General features: G+C 43.3%; 3 protein-coding genes and 1 pseudogene across 3 annotated transcripts; 3 read left to right on the forward strand and 1 right to left on the reverse strand.

Moving 5' to 3' along the window:
• Window positions 1-6,043: 6,043 nt before the first annotated feature.
• LOC118529710 (interferon alpha-1/2-like) lies at window positions 6,044-6,606 on the forward strand (annotated as a pseudogene).
• A 5,148-nt stretch (window positions 6,607-11,754) lies between these two features.
• LOC118529713 (interferon alpha-1/2-like) lies at window positions 11,755-12,318 on the forward strand. The gene has a single exon (XM_036082655.2). It carries the CDS (start codon window positions 11,755-11,757, stop codon window positions 12,316-12,318), a length of 564 nt encoding a protein of 187 aa, XP_035938548.1.
• Window positions 12,319-16,201: 3,883 nt separating this feature from the next.
• Window positions 16,202-16,980, forward strand: LOC118529736 (interferon omega-1-like). Its single transcript, XM_036082687.1, is given in 2 exon segments — window positions 16,202-16,616; window positions 16,619-16,980. Coding segments are annotated over 2 exon segments (777 nt in total).
• A 2,337-nt stretch (window positions 16,981-19,317) lies between these two features.
• Window positions 19,318-19,650, reverse strand: LOC118529715 (protein S100-A6). The gene has a single exon (XM_036082657.2). The coding sequence runs from the start codon at window positions 19,598-19,600 to the stop codon at window positions 19,328-19,330; it is 273 nt and encodes a 90-aa protein (XP_035938550.1). The 5' UTR covers window positions 19,601-19,650; the 3' UTR covers window positions 19,318-19,327.
• Window positions 19,651-21,827: the final 2,177 nt, after the last annotated feature.

The following is a 21,827-nucleotide window of genomic DNA, read 5'->3' on the forward strand; positions in this document are numbered from 1 at the left end:
GAACGACTTAAATATGGTACATATCCTCTTGTTTTAATTCTGACAGCTACATATGAGAATACTGTTTGTGTCTTTCTACAAAATTCTTGGGAATAGTGTGTCCTATGCTTCAGTAACTGACTTCCAAATGGGGCAGCCTCCAATACCGGAATTCTATCTCGAATTCTAGAGAAGGCTGACCAATTCATTCCCCATTGCCAAGAAGGGTTCCTATTTATATTCAGTGATGAAAGGGTGGTTTGTATGAATATCTGAGAGTTGAGAATAAAATCTAGGTGGAAGTGTAGAAGAACATGCTATTTCTTTAACCTTCTGGCACCCGCCCCAGTCCTCCCCCTCCGCATTCTAGGACACATTGCCCTCCTAATGGTTTCCTTCCTCTCTAAGGCAGAAGTCCTGAGAGTATCCTTGGCATTCACTCTCTTGACCTCTCAGTCTGTTCATGCAACAGCTTTATTGTTCTTTTAATTTTATTTTATTATATATGTTAATCACCATACATTACATCATTAGTTTTTGATATAGTGTTCTCTGATTCATTGTTTGCGTATAACACCCAGTGCTCCATTCAATACGTGCCCTCTTAAATCCCATCACCAGGCTAACCCATCCTCCCACTCCCCTCCCCTCTAGAACCCTCAGTTTGTTTCTCAGAGTCCATAGTCTCTCACGGTTCGTCTCCGCATCCGATTTCCCACCCTTCATTTTTCCCTTCCTACTATCTTCTTCTTCTTTTTTTTTTTTTTAACATATAATGTATTATTTGTTTCAGAGGTACAGGTCTGTGATTCAACAGTCTTACACAATTCACAGCGCTCACCATAGCACATACCCTCCCCAATGTCTATCACCCAGCCACCCCATCCCTCCCACTCCCCCACTCCAGCAACCCTCAGTTTGTTTCCTGAGATTAACAATTCCTCATATCAGCGAGATCATATGATACATGTCTTTCTCTGATTGACTTATTCGCTTAGCATAATACCCTCTAGTTCCTTCCACGTCGTTGCAGATGGCAAGATTTAGTTGTTGTTGTTGTTTTTTTTTGATGTCTGCATAATTTTCCATTATATATATATATATACCACATCTTCTTTATCCATTCATCTGTTGATGGACATCTTGGCTCTTTCCATAGTTTGGCTATTGTGGACATTGCTGCTATAATCATTGGGGTGCGCCTACCCCTTCGGATCCCTACATTTGTATCTTTGGGGTAAATACCCAGTAGTGCAATTGCTGGGTCATAAGGTAGTTGTATTTTCAACTTTTTGAGGATCCTATATACTGTTTTCCAGAGTGGCTGTACCAGCTCACAATCCCACCAACAGTGTAGGAGGGTTCCCCTTTCTCCGCATCCTCGCCAACATCTGTCGTTTCCTCACACAACAGCTTTCTGTTCTGTTGTGGTCACAGCTTAAAGGTTTCCCTAGAGGGCAGCACATCGCAAGTAGAACGCAAAACTGAAATGAAATCTATAGATTTTGCAGAAACACCTGCAAGAGAGACTTTGTTCTGATTTCCATCCAATGTGATATAATAGTAGCTGTGGCTAAAAGGAAACAGAAAGCAGGATCAGGTTGAAGGGTGGACTAATGAAGTTCTTCTCCAGGAGGACTGCCCGCTGGTGCCATGTATGACCATGGTGGCGACCAAGATGGAGGCCAGGCTTGGTATAGCTGCAGAAATGGGACCTCTTCCTGAGGATGTCCCTTCAAGCTACAAAAAGGCTACTTGTAGACAACCAGAGATTCTAATGCTGTCATAAATCTGTTTCCTTACTCTATGATAAAGAGTAAGTCTTCTCCTGAAAATCCCTATAGCCACCTTCAGTTTTGATCCCAGTATTATGGATTATTAAATACTGAAAAGTGTTGGAGAACCAATTGGCAGGGACAGGGACAAGGGTGAGGGGAGTGAGCACCACCATCAACTTTCCATCCGCAGGTGCTTCTGGTCAGCCTGTCAGGGGATGTGGGGGAGGCAGGCCTCGGGGCCAGGTGCCCACTGATGGGCTGCGAGAGATCACCGTGCAGTTTACTGGTCACAAGGAGCCAAGGTTTGGCAGCTTTAGGACAAGGGAACATACGCGGCCTACCTCCACCCTGCCTGCCAGCTGACTCGTGCGCTGCGGAGCTGAAGGTCCCCCAGACATCCAGTCCTGCACAGAAATACACTAAATACTGGGAACCCTGCCCACACGCCTACACCCAAGAAATCCAGGAGCTCAGCCATGCCTGTGCTTGAGGTCTCCTATGCTCTGATTAAACTAGGCGCAGGATGCTCCTTTGCTCAAAAAGCCACAGCATGGAAACATGAAGGTGTGGAAGGTCAGTAGCAACTTCGGAACCTGTGCGGAGAAGAGAAATGTGGAAATTTCCACTGGATCAGCGACTTGTCCTCAGGAGGTGGAACAGTAGGAATGGGCAGCATCGAGTCAACTGTCTCTCCATATCCTTCCCGAGACTGAGATGATTCAAGTGGACTCTGCGAGCACAGCGTTCTCCTACGCAGACGTGGCCCACAGCAGTGTCCCCAGCACGGGTGACACTGACGCGACAGCAGCCTGCAGGGTATTGCAAGGAGGAGGGTTACTCCAGTACCAGCTGCAAGTTCTCTTTCGTTGGCAGAAAAGTCTCCTGCCTTATGAGTATTTAAAAGGGAGTCTGTCAACTTTTCTGAGAACTTCAAGTCCATCAGTTCAGTTGACTCACACCACACCCCCAGTTGCCATCCACAACCACAGCACTTTACATTTGAAGTGGAATCTGGACTCCTTGATCCCTCACCCTCCCCTCCTGACTGATTTCATGCCATGGCCTCTCCTGGTTCTTAAATCCTCTCTCCATTTCTATCCTTCACCCCTTTCAACCGGTGCTTCCGGACAAGCCAGTATCTCACAACTGCTCATGTTCTTTGGATCTTTGGTAGCTTCAGAATAATTCATCCCTCCGCATTTCTATTTCTCTCCAAACAGCTGTATAAATAAGTGGAATCCAAATGGGGATGTTGATAGGAATGACTTAATGATTTCAAGGATCTCCGAAGAGTTAGTCTGAATTCAGCTTTGGGTGTTACCATCATAAAACATCATCATCATTATTCTTATCCAGATGAAGAGCAGAATCTTTTAGGATCATCCAGTTTCCTCTGTCTTAATATTGGATTTCTCAAGGCAATCTTTTCCTGGCCTGAGTGGATTTATCAACTAGGTAGAGCGCTCAGGCAGGGCGAGTATCCCCTCTCCTTCCTCAGAGGGTGAGCAGCTGGGGTTCTGGTCGCCATTCTCTTGTGAGCTGGTTGGTGTGACTCCTCTCATCTCTCCTCAGAGCTGAGCATATGTGGATTGAATGAAAGAAAAATCAGGTGGCTGGTCTTGCAAAGCTGAGGGCTGCTTGGGACCCCGGAGTTGCTCTTGTGTGAGCCTCTGGCTGGGGTATCCACTGTCCTGACTTGGGGTAATTCAGTACAGCCTTCATTCTCCCCCTCTGCCAGGGCTGCTGGTCTCCAGTGTTGCTGCATTGAATTTTGCTGATGTACACTCTGTCATTTTTCTCAGGAGACGCCAGTCTTTCACATTCTGACATTCAGATGTAACATTTGTCTTCCCCCCCTGCCCCATACACCGCAGTCATGTTTTGCTTTCTAGGAAAGTTGAAATGAGAAACAGAAAACTGATGTCTTGAAAACGATAGAGAAACCCAAGGCAGCCCCTAGACCTTTCTTTTACTTCCCTTTGTATGATCCTCATGATGATGTAGAACATGATGCAGGAGCATCAACTCGGAGTGTGTCCAGTAACGCAGTGTGGAAAAATGAAGATATTCAAATTCTTTTTGTTGTTACTTTAACTGAAAATGCAATATCATGAATAAGGAAAGGCAAGAAGGCTATTTCTCCCTGACATCATAGCCTGGGCCTCACCCCCCTGCATTCTGAGCACCAGACAGATGACCAGACTAAGATGGCCAATAGAAACACGCAGACTGAATGAACTACTGAAAGTCATTACTTTCTGTGCTGGATGTTTCTCCTGAGAGACACAATCAGTGAATCCCCCGTGCCCAGTCCAGAAATTTTGAGGCAAGAAGTGTACCATAGTTTAAGTAAAATTAGCACACTAGGGGAGCCTGAGTGGCTCAGTCCGTTGAGGATCTGATTCTTACTCTCACCTCCGGTCTTGATCTCACACTGTGAGTTCAGGCCCCATGTTGGGCTCTACCCTGTATGTGGATCCTAGTTAAAAAAATTTTCAAAATTGAAAAGTAAGAACTGTGGTGGCAAAATTAATGTATTCCCTTACTCAAGGTAAAATGATTACAGTAGGCTCTTTCGTCTACTTGGAGAAAACAAACGTTCACCCTCAGTATCTGAGGGCTGTTGACACTTTTGATACCTGGTCAGGAGAGGAAGAGGTCAGCACCGAGTGCTAGGGTCCCCAGCCCAAAACTCCAGGGGCAAGGGCAAGGATCTAGGGCCAGTCATTGCTTTGCTGACAAGGAAACCAGCCCCTGCACAGTAGGGGCATCTAAAGTCCTCAGGACATGCTGAGCCTGCCCTCAGGGAGTGAGTCCAGGAGAGTTTGGGTGGAAGACACTCAGTCACTCCAGAGGAAAAATGTTAGTAGAGGTGATAACTACCTTGTCAGGGAGGTGTGGCTGGGAAAATCCATTTATCAGGAATTAGAACCTTCACACCTCCACATCCAGACAAGAACCAGGCTTCCTGCTGGGGACACTGGCACAGTCTTGAAGCGGTCTAACAAAACCTTAGTATTTATTGTCTCTCATTGGGTTTTCTTCGGTATGACACAAGAAACAATGACATAGAATTCTTGGAAGATACCCAAACGGTCTGCAAGATGAGGACGACAAACCTAGGAATAAGAGGAATAATTTAGGATTGGAGGATTTTCTCTCCATCATTTCCTACATCTCAAAGTCTGACCTGGAGAGGGGATCTGTGCTTACTTGTGAGCTGCCATCCGATGTCTTGTGGATATTGGTTGTCTGAGCCCTGATGTGATGCAGGCTTTGCAATAAAATACAAAGAGATGATGTTTTATGATTTAGTTGTACAACACTTATTCAGCACATCAGTAATTACCTAGTGCTAAACAGAAAACATATTTTGACAATGTCTTCAAGAGTATGTAGCAGCAGGTGAAGTTAAAAATGATTTTGTCATATGAGCAATATTAAAGTTCAGTACACTAAAAACAGATGTTAATAATAATTTAACTGGGCACCTCAGTGGCTCAGTTGGTTAAGCGACTGCCTTTGGCTCAGGTCATGATCCTGGAGTCTCTGGATTGAGTCCCGCATCGCGCTCCCTGCTTAGCAGGGAGTCTGCTTCTCCCTCTGACCCTAATCCCTCTCATATGCTCTCTCTCATTCTCTCTCTCTCAAATAAATAAATAAAATCTTTAAAAAATAATATTAGTTTATTTTTTCACTTGCTTTAGCAATTTGGAATGATTTTACCTGTTTAATTACACTAAAATTATTATGTCCTTTTAGACATTGTTAATTTGCATATGTACTTTATGTATTACAATTTATATATGTAAGTAAATTAGTCACTCATCAAATTTACTTATATACTTAAGCATCAATAGCTTTAAAATTTAACTTTTAGCTAAAATTTTTAGTCATTCTTAACCCTGAAGTGGATATACTTTCTACTTTCTTTTTTACCTATAAAGCACAGAAATAAATACAATATGTAACTATATATACTGTGTATCCATGCTATTAAGTTCTCTTGGAAGGTCCAATTAAAAACATCAACAAAGACTCTGGAGGCAAGAGATAATATTGGGAAAAAAAATAAATGTTTGAGAAACCCATGCTCTAAATCCAAGGAGAAAGTGCAGAAAGGAAAGCAAAAAAGAAGTAGAAAGTAAGGGAAACGTTCAGAAATTGAAAACTTGCATGTCCCCTACTTAAGCCACACACACAAGGGAAGATGGACAGAGAGCCTAGAGCCACAGTTCCCAGACTTGCCCACCCCAGCCAGGCCAGCAGCATCTGCAGGATCCCCAATGGCCCTGCCCTTTTCCTTCTTGGTGGTCCTGGTGGTGCTCAGCTGCAGCTCCCTCTGCTCTCTGGGATGTGACCTGCCACAGAACCATGGCCTGTTCACCTGGAGGGCCTTGACGTTCCTGGGACAAATGAGGAGAATGTCTGCTGGCTCTTGTGACAAGTACACAAGTGACTTTGCCTTCCCCCAGGAGGTGCTTGATGGCAAGCAGTTGCAGAAGGTTCAAGCCCTCTCTGTCGTCCATGTGATGAACCAGAAGATCTTCCACCTCTTCTGCACAGAGGCCTCATCTGCTGCTTGGAATGAGACCCTCCTAGAGGAATTCTGCTCCGGACTTTCTGAGCAGCTGACCGACCTGGAAGCCTGTCCCATACAGGAGCAGGGGTGACAGAGACTCCCCTCGTGAATGTGGACTCCATCCTGAGGAACTACTTCCAAAGAATCTCCCTCTATCTGCAAGAGAAGCAATACAGCCCTTGTGCCTGGGAGATTGTCAGAGCAGAAATCATGAAAGCCTTGTATTCATCAACAACCTTGCAAAAAAGATTAAGTAACAAGAAGTGAGACCCGGTTCAACGTGGAAATGATTCCCTCTGACTAATAATATCACACTCTCCGGAGTTCTGCCATGTCAAACTATCACTTTTGCTGTCCTGGTGACATGAATGGAATCAATTTGTCACATTATCTTAGGAGTATTAAGCAACATCAAGTCAACTCTAGAAACACTGGTCGATTTCAGATGACCATGCTGATCTACCTATTTAACTATATATGTATTTCACTATTTATAAGATTTAAATTATTTTATACTGTATAATATTACGTGTACCTTCACTTTGTGGTTAATAGAAATATATATGCTTTACAGTTATTACATTTTTTATTTTTTTGTTCATTAAATGTTTGTAGAGAAAAATTCTTGTATTTGTTTCTTATTGAATGAGGAAACAAGTCCAATTACAACCTGATGAAAGAAATGCATTGTAGAACTCATTGACCCATTATTTAGTGATTCACATTAGAAGTAAAACCATAGACTTCCTTGAAGCCAGTTTGTAGGTTGTCATCAGGATAAAGGCAGACATAACAAATCAATGCCGTCTGTATCTTGAGGTTTGTAGAAAAACCAACCTCCAAACGATAATCATAGGGAAGTAATACCAGTTAAATTAAAGGGTAGAATGAGAAGAAGGGAAAATATGAATTCTAGAAGCAGACGAGGAAACACACACATCAGGACATAGAATCAAAAGCGCTAGATAGCTTCCACACTAGACTGGTAGACATCCAAGAGTGAATATTCTTTACAAAGTGGATTCTTGAGTCTGCCATTTATAAGCCATTACATTCACTTAAAGCCCCGCCAAGGAAATGGTCCAAGGGGAAGAGATGTAGAATGAGAAAAGGACTTAAAAGTGATGCCTCAAGGTCCAGTGGTTAAGGGAGAAAAGAGCCACACTACAAACAAAGGAGGAATGGCCCTAAGGCAGTAGGGTAGAGCGAATATTGGTTAGGAGTCTATTTCAAAGCGGAAAAAGGCTTCAAGGAATTGCATCATAGCAAAAGGTGAATGGGAAGTGTCCCAAGGCTGGAAGTAGAGGGGTGTGACCCAGGTGGGCACTGGTTTGACTGAATTAATCTCGAAAAACCATACCGGATGAGGAGGAAAGGTGAGGAACAGAAGGGAAGCTAGTGAGTATAGATAGGAAATAGTTTTGGGAGATTTAACTTTTTTGGGCATATTAAACTTTGATGAAAAAACGAAAAAAATAATTGATATGAATGATGTATTCTAATCTCTTCTAATGAATGAAAAGCAAATATAAAAAAGCAAACAAAAATTAAAGACATGCAAGTGTACAGGAACATTCTGCAAATGAAAACTACCCTGTTGTATTTAAGAGTCATGAGTAGAAAGAACGGGAGAGGATCTGGGGGTCACAGCGGCCCCCACTGATCCCCCAGGCCACCAGAAGCTCTCAGGTGCAGTGCCTAGTCCCTCTGCGGGGCTCTGGCTGGTTCCCTGTGGCAGCCTCTCAGCTCTGGGCTGTGACCTGCCTCCAGGCCCTGGGCGGCTACACAGGAGGACTTGTTGCTTCTGACACAGAGGAGGAGGGTCTGTCCCTTCCCCTGATTGAGGGACATCTCCTCTGGGACATGGTGGGTGGCCTCCAGGTCCAGGAGGGCTGGACCATCTTTGTCTTTCATGAGATGCTCCTGCAGACCTTCACCCTCTGAGTCAAAATCAGGAGACCCATCTCTTCATATTCAAATGAAGAACTAAGGAAAGGGAAATTAAAAAAAGAAGAAAGCAGGAAAAGGACCTGAAAGTGATATTCTTGACCTACAACATTAAGTAACATGCCCATGTGTTCCATCTTTCTAAGGACTCTTCTTTCTGCTTCAGTCATAGAAGGCATTGAGTTAAATTATTCAAAATTGTGGTTAAAATGTGTCTGTGAACATGAGTATCTCTAAGGACATCCCTCCGTGGGGGAGAGCTATACTGAAGCTGTTCACGGGTTCGTGTATTACAGGATCCTTGGTTTCCTGTCCAACACTGAACCACTTGGACTGTTTCCTGACCTCACAGCAGGAGCAACAACAACAGAAACAACCACAAAATGCAAGACAATTGAAAACAACAACTCTTCTTAGATCCATTCACAGCTGAGGTCCCAGGGCCAGCCTCAGCACTGGTAACCAGAGAAAAAGGAGCATGCAGACAATCACACCTTACCAGGAGCAGGGATTGGGAGGAACATGAGCTGTAATTGAAGCATTGCTTGAGGCTCTGTGTGCTTACACTGCAGAGTTACCAACTCCAGGGCTCCCTAGTTACTGGAGCCCACAGGTTTATGAGTTTTACCTTCAGAATCCCCACTAGGCTCCCTCTGTGAAGATCAGTGAAAAATCTGCTGGCTTTTCCAGCAGAAGGAGGGGGAAAGGAATCCTTCTAAAATAGTCTGAGTCTACCTCTTCAGAGAAGTAGAGGACAAGGGATTCTGTCACCAGGATCTTGAAGGAGAGATGTCGAGAAGAGGGGAAAGCTGACTTCCCACTGGTAGATGCATATGTGAATCTGGAATCTCCAACATTTCACGTCCTGGAGACATTCAATCCCAATTGTTTGTTGCATATTTGGAAATCGAGGCATGGTATTGAAAGTCCTTCTGTGTGAATGAGTGTGGAATGAGAAAATGCCCTAAGGCTTTGGAGCACCTTTAACTTTTAAGGCTGAGAAAGAGAAGGGGAGCCTGCAAAGGGCACAGAGATGGGGCGGCCAGTGCAGGTGGGACACAACCAGGGAAGAATGATCTCCAGAAAGTTTGGAAGACGAGAGGGTTCAGAATTTCCCAAGATGAACCTGAGGTAGTAATTTATCACATGGGCTATAGGACTACCCACTGCTTCTAGATTCTGCTTTCGATCTAGTTGTTTCATCCTGAGAAACTCACTTGAGATCTCTGAAGTTCAGGTTTCCCAAATGTAAAGTGGGGTGGGAATATTCCTAGAGTTGTTGTAATAACAGAATAGCACGTTTAAATGTATCTAGTATCTTCCACTAAGTGAGAGTTTAACAGATGATGACTATTATTTTTTTTCATAGATGTCTCTAAGCGAAAGGTGATCTTCTCCTAGCCTTCTCTCTGTAACTGACTGCAAACTGCTGATCCTCTAAAACACCCAATTGGGAACAGGGGTGGCCCATGAATGGAATGTAATTATGGACATAATAATATCATATGTATCCATATACACTATACTGACCTACACATACTCTGGACTTTCTGTTACAGCACATTTCCCCTTCCTCCCTCCTTCCCCAGATCCGATCCTTTCACTCCGAAATCATAGTGTTTCCCTCTCCCCCATGGTAGAAACCCCCAGTGAGCTCTGCCTTCCTCCCTCCCTCCTCAGTAGCCTCTCCTGCCCATTCATACAGCTGCTTCCTTTTACTTTGTGGTTTCTGTCTGGCCATTTTACTTCCTAGTACAAGGCCACCAAGGAAGAGCAAATGTTCTTTGAAGTTTCTAGGTTTTTTTGAAACTCTCTTCCTTTCTCCTGGTGACTATTTCTGGACCCAAGGGAATGTCCCCGCTGCAGTGATGTAACAGTGGCTGTAGCAAAGGGGAAACAGGAGTGGAAGGTTGCTGTTCCATGGCCCATCACAGTCTTTATGGGGGAGGGGGGGCTGCCAGCGAGTGGGCAAGGTGAGCTAGACAGTGACCAAGTCTGGAGACTGGGCTTGTCTTGTATGTAGAAGTCTGTCCCTGGTGGGAGAGTTTCCTCTGGGGCAAAAAACAGCTCTTTCCGGAATGAACTGACTCTGTGAGTGGAATAAGCCAATTTCCATAGCTTTTTATGAACTTTTACAAAAATATACTTTTTTTTTAAAAGAGCAGTTATGTTCACAGCCAAAGTGAGTAGAAGGTCCTGAGTTTTTTCCTATCCTCCCTGTTTCTGTAGCTGCACAGTCTCTCCCATCACCAGCATCCCCGCACCAGACGGAACAGGTGTTACAGTTGCTTCCAACAATGTACCAAGTAGTTCTCAGGGTTGGGATCAAGTCTTCAGTATTCCAAGGTGTGTGGTATGCCAAAGCTCAGCCTTGGAGCGGTCTCACAAAACCTTATCCTCAGTATTTATTGTCTGTCATTGGGTTTTCTTGGGTATCACACAAGAAGCATGGACATGGAATTTGTGGAAGATACATGAAATGCCTGCAAGATAATGCCCCACCTAGGAATAACAGGAATAATTTGGGATTGGAGCACTTTTTCTCCATCATTTCCTGGAAATCGATGTCTTACCTGGAGAGGTGATCTTTGCTTACTTGTGAGCTGCCATAGCTACCTGGTGGACATTGCAGATGTTTGAGCCTTGTAGTGATGTCAGCTTTGGAAATAAATACAAATAGATTATACTTTATGATTTAATTCTGAAAAACTTATTCAACACATCAGTAATTCTATCTAGTGTTAAATAGAAAAAAATATTTTGAGAATAACTTGATGAGTATTAAGCAGCAAATGATGTTAAAAATTATTTTTTTATTGAGGCCACGTAAATACAGTGCACTAAAAACAAATGTCCAATAAACGATTTAATTTTTCATTGGCTGTTAGCAATTTGGAATGATTCTAAATATTTAAGTATATTGATATCATTATTATGTCTTTGTAGAAATTCTTAATTTCCATTGTACTTTTATATTGCCATTGAAATAAGTAAAAAATTAGAGGTCGCTAATCAAATTTAGTTATCCAGTGAAGGTTCAGGAGATTTAAAATTGAGCTTTATTTGAGCTTTCTAGTCATTCTTCACCCTGAATTAAATAAACGCAGTAAAATGGACAGTTTCTTTTTTATATACAAAGCAGAGCTATACATACATAACTATATAGACTGCAGGTCCGTGTTACCGAGTTTTCTTGGAAGGTTCTATTACATAACATTGAAAAGACTGTAAAGGGAGGGGGCAATAAGAAAAAGAATCGGTTGAGAAACCCATGCTCCAAACCCAAGGAGAAAGTGCAGAAAGGAAAGCAAAAAGAGAAGTAGAAAGTAAGGGCAACGTTCAGAAATTGAAAACTCCCATGTCCCCTACTTAAGCCACACACACAAGGGAAGATGTTCAGAGAACCTAGAGCCACCGTTCCCAGACTTGCCCACCGCAGCCAGGCCAGCAGCATCTGCAGGATCCCCAATGGCCCTACCAATTTCCTTCTTGGTGGCCCTGGTGGTGCTCAGCTGCAACTCCCTCTGCTCTCTGGGATGTGACCTGCCTCAGAACCATGGCCTGTTCGCCTGGAGGGCCTTGACGCTCCTGGGACAAATGAGGAGAATGTCTGCTAGCTCTTGTGACAAGTACACAAGTGACTTTGCCTTCCCCCAGGAGGTGCTGGAGGGCAAGCAGTTGCAGAAGGCTCAAGCCCTCTCTGTCGTCCATGTGATGAACCAGAAGATCTTCCACCTCTTCTGCATAGAGGCCTCATCTGCTGCTTGGAACGAGACCCTCCTAGAGGAATTCTGCTCGGGAATTTATCAGCAGCTGACTGACCTGGAAGCCTGTCCCATGCAGGAGGCGGGGCTGGGAGAGCCTCCCCTCATGAAGGTGGACTCCATCCTGAGGAACTACTTCCAAAGAATCTCCTTCTATCTGCAAGAGAAGCAATACAGTCCTTGTGCCTGGGAGATTGTCAGAGCAGAAATCACGAGCTCCTTGTTTTCATCAACGATCTTGCAAGAAAGATTAAGGAGCAAGAAATGAGACCCATTTCAACATAAAATGATTTTCATTGACTAATAATCACACTTTCCCTTGTTCTGCTGTGTCAAAGACTGTCACTTCTGCTGTTATGGTGACATGAACAGTCAATTTTTCAAGTTTTTTCTGAACATGTGAACCATACAAGCAGTATTTGCTTACAGATGACCATGTTCATGTATTTATATATTTAAATATTTATTTATGTTAATATTTATAAGATTCAGATTTTCATATAATATGTGCACCTTTACATTGCAGAATATAATAAAATATATTTTTAATATTTAATCAGTTTATCACTTTTTTCTTTATTGAATGGGTGTTTTATTTATTTATTCATTTTAAAGATTTTATTTATTTATTTGAGAGAGAGAGACAGAGAGAGGGCACACAGACAGAGAAGGAGAAGCAGTTTCCCCTCTTAGTGGGAGACTATGTGGGGCTCGATCCCAGGACCCCGAGATTTTATTAACTTGAGAGTGAGAGAGAGAGAGAGAGAGAGAGAGAGATCAGAAGCAGGGGCAAGGGGGAGAGGGAGAGGGAAGAGCAGACTTCTCGCTGAGCAGGGAGCCCAAGGAAGGGCTCCATCTCAGGACCCCGAGATCATGACATGATCCGAAGCCTGACACTTAATCGACTGAGCCACCCAGGTGCCCCTCTTTATTGAACTTTTACTACTGGCATTCTTTTAAAAGAGTAACACTAAGTGTAATTGTGCAACTTGATTGAAAATTGGATGGCAATGCATTTACCCATTGTACTACATTAACATTGGAAATAACAACTCACTTCCTGTAAGACAACTTGCACGTTATCCTTAGGCTATAGGACACAATAAATACAGTTCCTGATGTCTATATCTTTCATTATTGTAGGGATAGGAATCTAAAAACATTCCTCAGACTTAGTGTTATAATGAAGATGGGAAGGAAGTGAATTCTCTCACCTGCTGCCAAAATGGAGAAGGTCAGGAAGTACACATAAAAGCTGGGGACCCCTCGACAGGTGACTGGTAGACATGGAGGCACAAATGTCCAGTGTCAGGGGAGAGGTGATCTTGCATTTGACAAGAAATGCCATGGCTGAGGTCCATATCTAGCAGGGAGTGCCAGAAATAGAGGTGTTCATGCGGGGAGACTGTGTAGTGTGAGAAACAAACACACACTTGATTCTGAGGCTCTGTAACCATTAAAGGGAGGGGAGAGAAGAGCCACAAAGAGACAGTGGACTCATGGCCATACAGTACACAGATAACAAGAGAGGATGCCAATGAGTATATTTAAGGACATAAATGTGCTTCGAAGACCATCAGTGGATTCCTGGGAGATGTGGATTGAAACTGCCTGGCGTGTCAGAAAACTAGATGCCTTTGCCGACCTCATGAGAGTCGGTTGGGTGGAATCATAAGCAGAGACCACACTGGGGCCAATGGGAGCATAAATAAGAGAAGTCAGTGTGTCTGAAGTGGAGAAGAATATAGCATGGGATCTGGGAATAATGGGGTTTGTTTTTCTGTGCATAGTTTGCCCTTTTATGCCATATGTTTCTTCCAGAGTGATTTCATGGAATTGATGTTCTGGCAAATCTTATTAATGGGTTTAATATTGTATTTAGTGTGAATCATGACTTAAATTACTGACAATGGTTTATCCTGTCTTGGTTCTTACTACCTTGTATATCAAAGTTGCTCAGCTTTAAGAATTCACTAGGCAGGAATAGATAACTCATTCAATCCTTCATCAAATTATCTATTACTACTGATAAAAAAAATGTTCCTGGAATGACTGGCTTTATTAATTATGTTCCTTAAGTTCTCATTGTGACCCTGTTTACTACAGCAGCATTATACCCCATTTCTTTTTCTAGAGAGTTTGATGTGATAAGAATTTTTTTCTGTTACTCACTGGTAATGTTACCTAATTTTATGAACATCACAATCTTTAGTGCATCTCCGAATAACAAAGTACTCATGCACATGAAGACTGACAGACTTTCTTCAAATATGAGAGTGGCAAGCTGTTCAGACATTCTCTTTCTTAATATTTAAAGCAAAGAAAAAAAATTGGTCAAAATCAGCTGAAAATACAACATGAGTCATGGAAATCCATAGAAGAGTGAGTTGTATATAACTCAGGAGTAAAAACAGATTTAACAAGTATAACAGAAGATTGTGAATATTAACTGAACTCATGCACTTTAAAGGCACCTAGCGTTGGGGGCGCCTGGGTGGCTCAGTTGGTTAAGCGACTGCCTTTGGCTCAGGTCATGATCCTGGAGTCTCGGGATCGAGTCCTGCATTGGACTCCCTGCTCAGCAGGGGGTCTGCTTCTCCCTCTGATCCTCCCCCCTCTCATGTTCTCTCTCTCTCTGTCTCATTCTCTCTCTCAAATAAATAAATAAAATCTTTAAAGGCACCTAGCGTTGCATCTTCCATAAAGGAACGACTTAAAATGTGGTAGGTATCCTCTTATTTTTCTTCTGACAGCTATATATGAGAATATTATTTGTCTCTTTCTACAAAATTCTTCAGAACTGTGTGTCCTATGCTTCAGTAACTGACCTCCAAAGGGGAGACTAATGAGTGTTCAGGAATTTAAGTAAAAGATTGAACAATACGAACACCTGGGTGGCTCAATTGGTTGAGCACCCGACTCTTGATCTCAGCTCAGGTCTTGATCTCAGAGTGTGAGTTCAAGCCCCACGTTGGGCTCCGCCCTGTGTGTGGAGCCTACTTTAAAAAAATGAAAAAATTGAAAAGTAAGAACTGTGGTGGCAAATAAATGTATTCCCTTACTCAAGGCAAAATGATTACAATTGGGTCTTTCCTCCAGTTTGACAAAACACACATTCACCCTCAGCATCTAAGGGCTGTTGACACTTTTGCTACCTGGTCAGGAGAGGAGGAGGTCAGCACCGAGTGCTAGGGTCCCCAGCACAAACACTCCAGGGGCAAGGGCAAGGATCTAGGGCCAGTCATTGCTTTGCTGACAAGGAAACCAGGCCCTCCACAGTAGGGGCATCTAGAGTGCTCAGGGAGTGAGTCCAGGAGAGCTTGGGTGGAAGACACTCAGTCACTCCAGAGGAAAGATGTTAGTAGAGGTGATAAGTACCTTGTCAGGGAGGTGTGGCTGGGAAAATCCATTTATCAGGAATTAGAACCTTCACACCTCCACACCCAGACAAGAACCAGGCTTCCTGCTGGGGACACTGGCACAGCCTAGGAGCAGTGTAGACAGTTTATAAAATGACAGAGAAAGGACAGTGTCTGTACTAGTCCTGCCCCTGAGGCCCCAGTGAACCATAACCACATGGACCTGCATGAATTATTTCTAGAATAAGAGAAAAATTGGAGACTCTTTCACTCATTACCATAAGCCTCTGTTGTGAATATAACAGTAACTAAAACTCAGTTCTGGTTCTAGAGAGCTTCTGTACCATACCTCGTTTGGTCGGTACCTAACAAGATTCAAATCCATAGAGACCAAGGAGCCCGTCTCCCTATGTAAGGGAAGGAGGGTAAACACTTCGTCCAGAATCAAGGCCAAATTTTGTCCTCACACAAAGAAGAGCAAAGTTCTATAGTAAAATAGATATGTGTGTAGGTGTGTGTGTATTCGGTCCTTACATACCTACACCACCTCAGTCTTTAGGACAAAGATGTCTCTCATTTGGCCGAGGAGTATCCACGTGGATGGACCCATTGTAAGTTTACTGGGAAAATAAGCTTCTGTTGTGAAAGTAATGATCTAGGTGGAACACATCTTCTTAGATAATAGGGAAAATACATAAATGAAAACAAACAAACAAACAAACAAAAAAAGGAAGTAAAAGCGAAGAGGAACGTTCAGAAAGTGAAAATTTCTGTGTTCCCCACTGAAAAGCCATGCTGGGAAAGCCTGTCTTCAGAGCACCTCGGCTCCCAGGTTCCCCAGACGCCCAGCCCGGCCAGACCACAGCAGCCTCGTCTTCCCCATGGCCCTCCTGCACTGTCTGCTCCCCGCCCTGGGGGTGCTCACCTGCGGCCCTGGGGGTGCTCACCTGCGGCCCTGAGGGCTCTCGGGGCTGTGCCCTGCCTCAGAGCCACGCGCTGGTGAGCAGGGAGCACTTCGCGCTTCTGAGCCACGTAAGGAGACTGTCCCCTTTCTTCTGTCTGCAGGACAGAAACGCCTTCAGATTCCCGCGGGAGATGGTGGAGGGCAGCCAGCTGCAGAAGGCCCAGGCTACGTCCGTCCTCCAGGAGCTACTCCCGCCGACCTTCAACCTCTTCCTCACGGAGCACTCCTCGGCTGCCTGGAGCTCCCCCTGCTGGACCAGCTGCGTTCTGGCCTCCATCGGCGGCTGCCAGACCTGGACACCTGTTTGCTGCGGGCTGTGGGACGGGAAGATTCCGCCCTGGGAATGGACCGCCCGACACTGGCCCTGAAGAGGTACTTCCGGGAAATCCGTCTCCTGGAAGAGAAGAAGTACAGCGACTGCGCCTGGGAAATTGTCAGAGCGGAAATCATGAGATCCTTGTCTTCATCCGCCAACTTCCAAGATAGGTTAGGAATTAGGGAAGGGACCTGGGGTCATCTTGAAATGATTCTCACGGACAAATTTGCCATATCCCGCCCTGCACCTATGTCTGGTCACCACTGCCAGGGGCTCTCATTTCTGCCTTAGTAGAGAAGTTATTGAATTTAATTCAGCAAATATTTCGTTAATAGTATGAAGCAAGAATATGTTAAAAAGGGGCACCTGGGTGGCTCAGTCATTAAGCGTCTGCCTTCGGCTCAGGTCATGATCCCAGGGTCCTGGGATCGAGCCCCGCCATCGGGCTCCCTGCTCGGCGGGAAGCCTGCTTCTCCCTCTCCCACTCCCCCTGCTTGTGTTTCCTCTCTCGCTGTGTCTCTCTCTGTCAAATAAATAAATAAAATCTTAAAAAAAAATGTTAAAAAATCCAGCTTCAGGATCATTAATTCCTAAGAGATGACTGCCCTGATACTTTCTGGCTCATTCATTCATTCATTCATTCATTTCTTCTTGCACCTATCATATTTATAGATCAGAAATGATATATAACGAAATGTTTATCTTTTCACTGCATTAAAATTTACAAAATGTATTTACCTTTTCATGTTATTAAATTTGCACTTTGTTTTATATATTAAATACTTACCAAGAAAACTTACTGGATTGTTCTAAAATCCAAATCCAAATCGTTTTGTAAATGTTATTGAAGAACAGATAGTAAAATTTATTTACTCATTCATTCCATTCAGAGTATATGTCAAAATAGAGTATCTAAACGACAAATGTGTAATTGTGGTCGAGAACTAGAGGTGAACTGGGGCACCTGGCTTGTTCAGTCAGAAGAAAGGCAGCTCTTGATCTCAGAGTTGTGAGTTCAATCCCCACGGTGGGTGTAGAGATTACTTAAAAATAAAATCTTAAAAAAAAAAATGGGAAAAAGGGCACCTGGGTGGCTCAGTCAGTAAGCCTCAGACTCTTCATTTTGGCTCAGGTCATGATCTCAGAGTTGTGAGATCAAGCCCCAGGTCAGGCTCCACACTCAGCAGAGTCTGCTTGAGATTCCTCCCTCTGCCTGTGTACCCTCCTTAAATAAATAAATAAATAAATAAATAAATAAATAAATAAATAAATAATTTTTTTAAAAAATGAAAAAAAAAAAACTAGAGATAAAGCACATGTAGTTCTTGCTGTGTTGAAACTTAGTCTCACAGGGAGGGATACATAAAAATGGTACTAATGTTTATTTCATTTTCAATTATGTTAAAAACTACAAAGAGAAGCAAAGGAAAATGATGTTCTTACACAAGCAACTTTATTTTTATGTATTTATTTATTTATTTTTAGAGCGGGAGAAGGGGGTAGAGGCGGAGTGAGAGGGAGAGAGTGAATCTCAAGCCGGCTCCACACCCAGCGCAGAGCCTGACCCAGGGCTCCATTTCACAATCCTGAGATCATGACCTGAGTCAAAATCAAGAGTCAGACACCTAACTGACTGAGACACCCAGGCGTCCCTACACAAGAAGCTTTAGATACAAATGACGCTGGAAAGGAAAAATAATATTAGATGTCCTTTCTAAGGTGCCCGGGAGACATATAAATGCAGAAGTCTCACTGGCATTTGGGAATGTGGGTCTAGAATTTACAGGAATGCCATGAGGGAGGTGTCAATTTGCGATTCTTTATTGAGTATCTGCGAATGAGGGCAAGGGAATGGATGTAGTCATTTTCTAAGTAGAGAGGACAATGAGAAGAGACCCAAATGTAGTCTTGCAGACCCTCAACATTTAACGGGCAGGCAGAGGAAAGTCTGCAAGGGCACTGAGGCAGGAGGGGCCAGTGCAGTTGAAAGGTCACATGGGGACAAGACTCCTGAAGGGAATACAGGTCAGAGTGTTGCTTGTGGGGCAGGTGCGGATGAACTGTCCCAGTGGACCTGCAAGCAGACACCACTGGTGACCTTAGCATGGTTCTGGTTTAGTGGACTTAATGGGGCAGAAACCAGATAGGTGTAGGTTGAAGAGGAAACACAAGAATGAGAATTAGGGATACCATGTATAGAAGATTATCTCTCTAAGCTTGTTTGTGGAGGAGAGAAATAAGGTGTTACTTCCGGGAAAATGTGGGTTAACATCTCTGTGTTTAAGCAATTGTCACAGTGGTAATCAGCAGGTGCTTTCTCTTCATTAACAAACCTGTAAAGAAAACTAAGGAAGGGGCGCGTGGGTGGTTCAGTTGGTTGCGTATATGGCTTCAGCTTGGGTCATGATCTTTGGGTCCTGGGATTGAGCCCCACGTCGGGCTCCCTGCTACGAGGAGAGTCTACTCCCCCACCCCCGACTTGTGCTTTCTCTCTCAGATAAATAAATAGGATCTTAAGAAAAAAAAACAAAACCCATCTTTTTTTTTTTTTGACCAAAAAAAAGATATTTATTGAACAGTTACCCACCACTGGAGTTGACTTAGACATGGAGGGTGTCTCCACCTTCCTGATTTATTTTCAGCCCTTGAGGGCATCATTGTAGATCAAAGCCAAGGCTCCCAGGAAGGTGACATATTCCTGAAAGTTCACCACCTGGTCCTTGTTCCGGTCCAGGTCGTCCATCAGCTTTGCAATGTCAGCATCCTGCAGCTTCGCACCAATGGTGAGCTCTTTCTGGATCAGCTCCTTCAGCTCCTTCTTGCTCAGAGTGTTCTTGTCACCTTCCCTGCCCGAGTATTTATGGAAGATGGCCACGAGGAGGCCAATGGCCTGATCCAGGGGGCACGCCATGGCTGGGCACTGGGCTCAGAGCGCTTGACTGGGAGAGCGTCCAGGGACCCACAAAACCCACCTTTTATTTGGAAAAAAAAAAAAAAAAGAAAACTAAGGAAAAACAGAAGAGAACTAGGCTCTCACAAAACAGCGACAAATGATTTTATACAAAGTCCAGGTGGTTATGCATTTTAGAAGGTGCGCTACCAACCGAAAACTGAAGCCTGGAATCAATAATAGTGACCTTAAGAGCAGAGAAATATGAATTATCTGACAGGTTTAAATTTGTTTTTACATATTTTATTTTGCGCTTGGTATTTATATTTTATAGAACAATGTTTTCATTACCATGTATAATAACTTTATTTTGTAACAATGCATGCAATTTTTAAAAAAGATTTTATTTATTTATTTGTCAGAGAGGGAGTGAGAAAGAGAGGGAGAGAGCGCACAAGCAGGGGGAGCGGAAGGCAGAGAGAGAGGCAGACTCCCTGCTGAGCAAGGAGCCCGATGCAGGACTCGATCCCAGGACCCTGGGATGATGACCTGAGCCGAAAGCAGACACTTAACTGACTGAGCCACCCAGCCATCCCAATGCATGGAATTTCTCAAAAGTTATGTGTTCATGTGTTCAATTTTTGTATCTGAGTCAATGAAAACATAAAGTGCAAGAGAGGTGATGTTTTTCCAGGAGAGACCTACACGAGAAACCAGAAACACTTATATTTCCCAGACTGATTCTGGGGTGGAATCTCAGTGAAGCATTTTTGTTCAGGACCAATAGATACATTAAGTTCTTAGGATGAGGGAGAATCTCCAGGCACTTAACATAAATGCTGTAACAAAATATTCTAGCTCTAAGAGAGCTCTAAGTGTATTTGAAGATGAAGATTGAACTCACTTAAAGGCAAAAAGAGATGGCTCATTTTGACAATTCCAAGAATGTTACCACCACCTGAGAGGTTTCTCCCATACCAGAGATGCTGTAGCACGGAATGGCCTCCCCTGATACTCTGAAATCTCAGAGAACATGGGCAGACTACTAGAAAAATCTCCTCGAGTATCTTCAGCATCTACAAGCGGTGGCCTTCAAAGGTTGTCAGTTCATGTGCAGTGCTTAATCACCACCACTCCTGCCAAGATCCTGATACTCCTCATTTATTTGTATTTATTCATTCATTCATTCATTCATTCAACAACACATAATTATTATGTGTTGTACATAAAGACACAAAAGGGAAAAAAGCTTATTAGGTAGCAACAGAAACAGAAATTACTAACATGGGAAAATTCATTCACTTTCTTTCTTATCTTAGGGACTCTCTCCAAAGAAAATCTTGAATTTGTCTGATTGATTCTTTATCCTGTGTGTTCAGGATGATGCATTGCCTAGAAAGAAAAGCAGAACTGGAAAGAAGCTAAAGCAAGCCAATGGGATTTTTATGTTGGACAGGAGGGAATATTTTGGGCAAAGAAGTAGGAAGAATGGATCCAAAAGAGCAAGGGTATGCTCGGTGTGCTCACCTGTGCCCTGGGCAGGAGACCTTATGTCTGTCTTTTTCCTTGAACTAAAATAAGGTGACCTCCCCAGGTTAGTGTTGATATATACAAAATATAGGATATTTCTTGAAGTAAAGTTTGTAATTATTATCTTGAGGAAGGTGTACGTGTGTGGGCAGAGGGGATGACAGAAAAAATGGAGTAAACATTAGGCCTGGTGGAAGAAGCAAGATTTGCAAGGATTGTGAATTATGAGTTAATATTGAGTTTTTTAAATTAAAATCACACTGAGTTAGAGAAAATTTCTTATTGGTGGCTAAATTTTGACTTAAAGAATATTTTGATTTCTGAGTATTACACTTTCCCCACTTACTAAGATAAAGTAGATGAATCAATAGTAAGTATAATCTCCCTCCCCCAGCCTCCTCATCCTTATCCCCAAAGCTGTTGACTGGCCCTTGGCTGGAGTAAGTCAAAGAATGAGTAGCCCCCATTTTTATTGTAACAGTTTGGGAACATGGACCAGTAAAGAGCTGGACATGCTTTTATAGACAAGAACTAGAAAAGGAGACTGTGCATAATAAAATTGCACAGCTTGAGTCATAGACCTGGCAAGCTCTCAGCTGATGTATATCGATCTCATTCTGATACTGCTTCTTATTTAAACTATTCCTTCGGTCATATCTACAAAAGAAAGATGGAAATATGTCCAGGCAAGCTGAGGTTTAGGAAGCACCACGGAATA

The sequence above is a fragment of the Halichoerus grypus genome, chromosome 14 (genome assembly GCF_964656455.1).
Source record: "Halichoerus grypus chromosome 14, mHalGry1.hap1.1, whole genome shotgun sequence".
NCBI classification, from domain to species: domain Eukaryota; kingdom Metazoa; phylum Chordata; class Mammalia; order Carnivora; family Phocidae; genus Halichoerus; species Halichoerus grypus.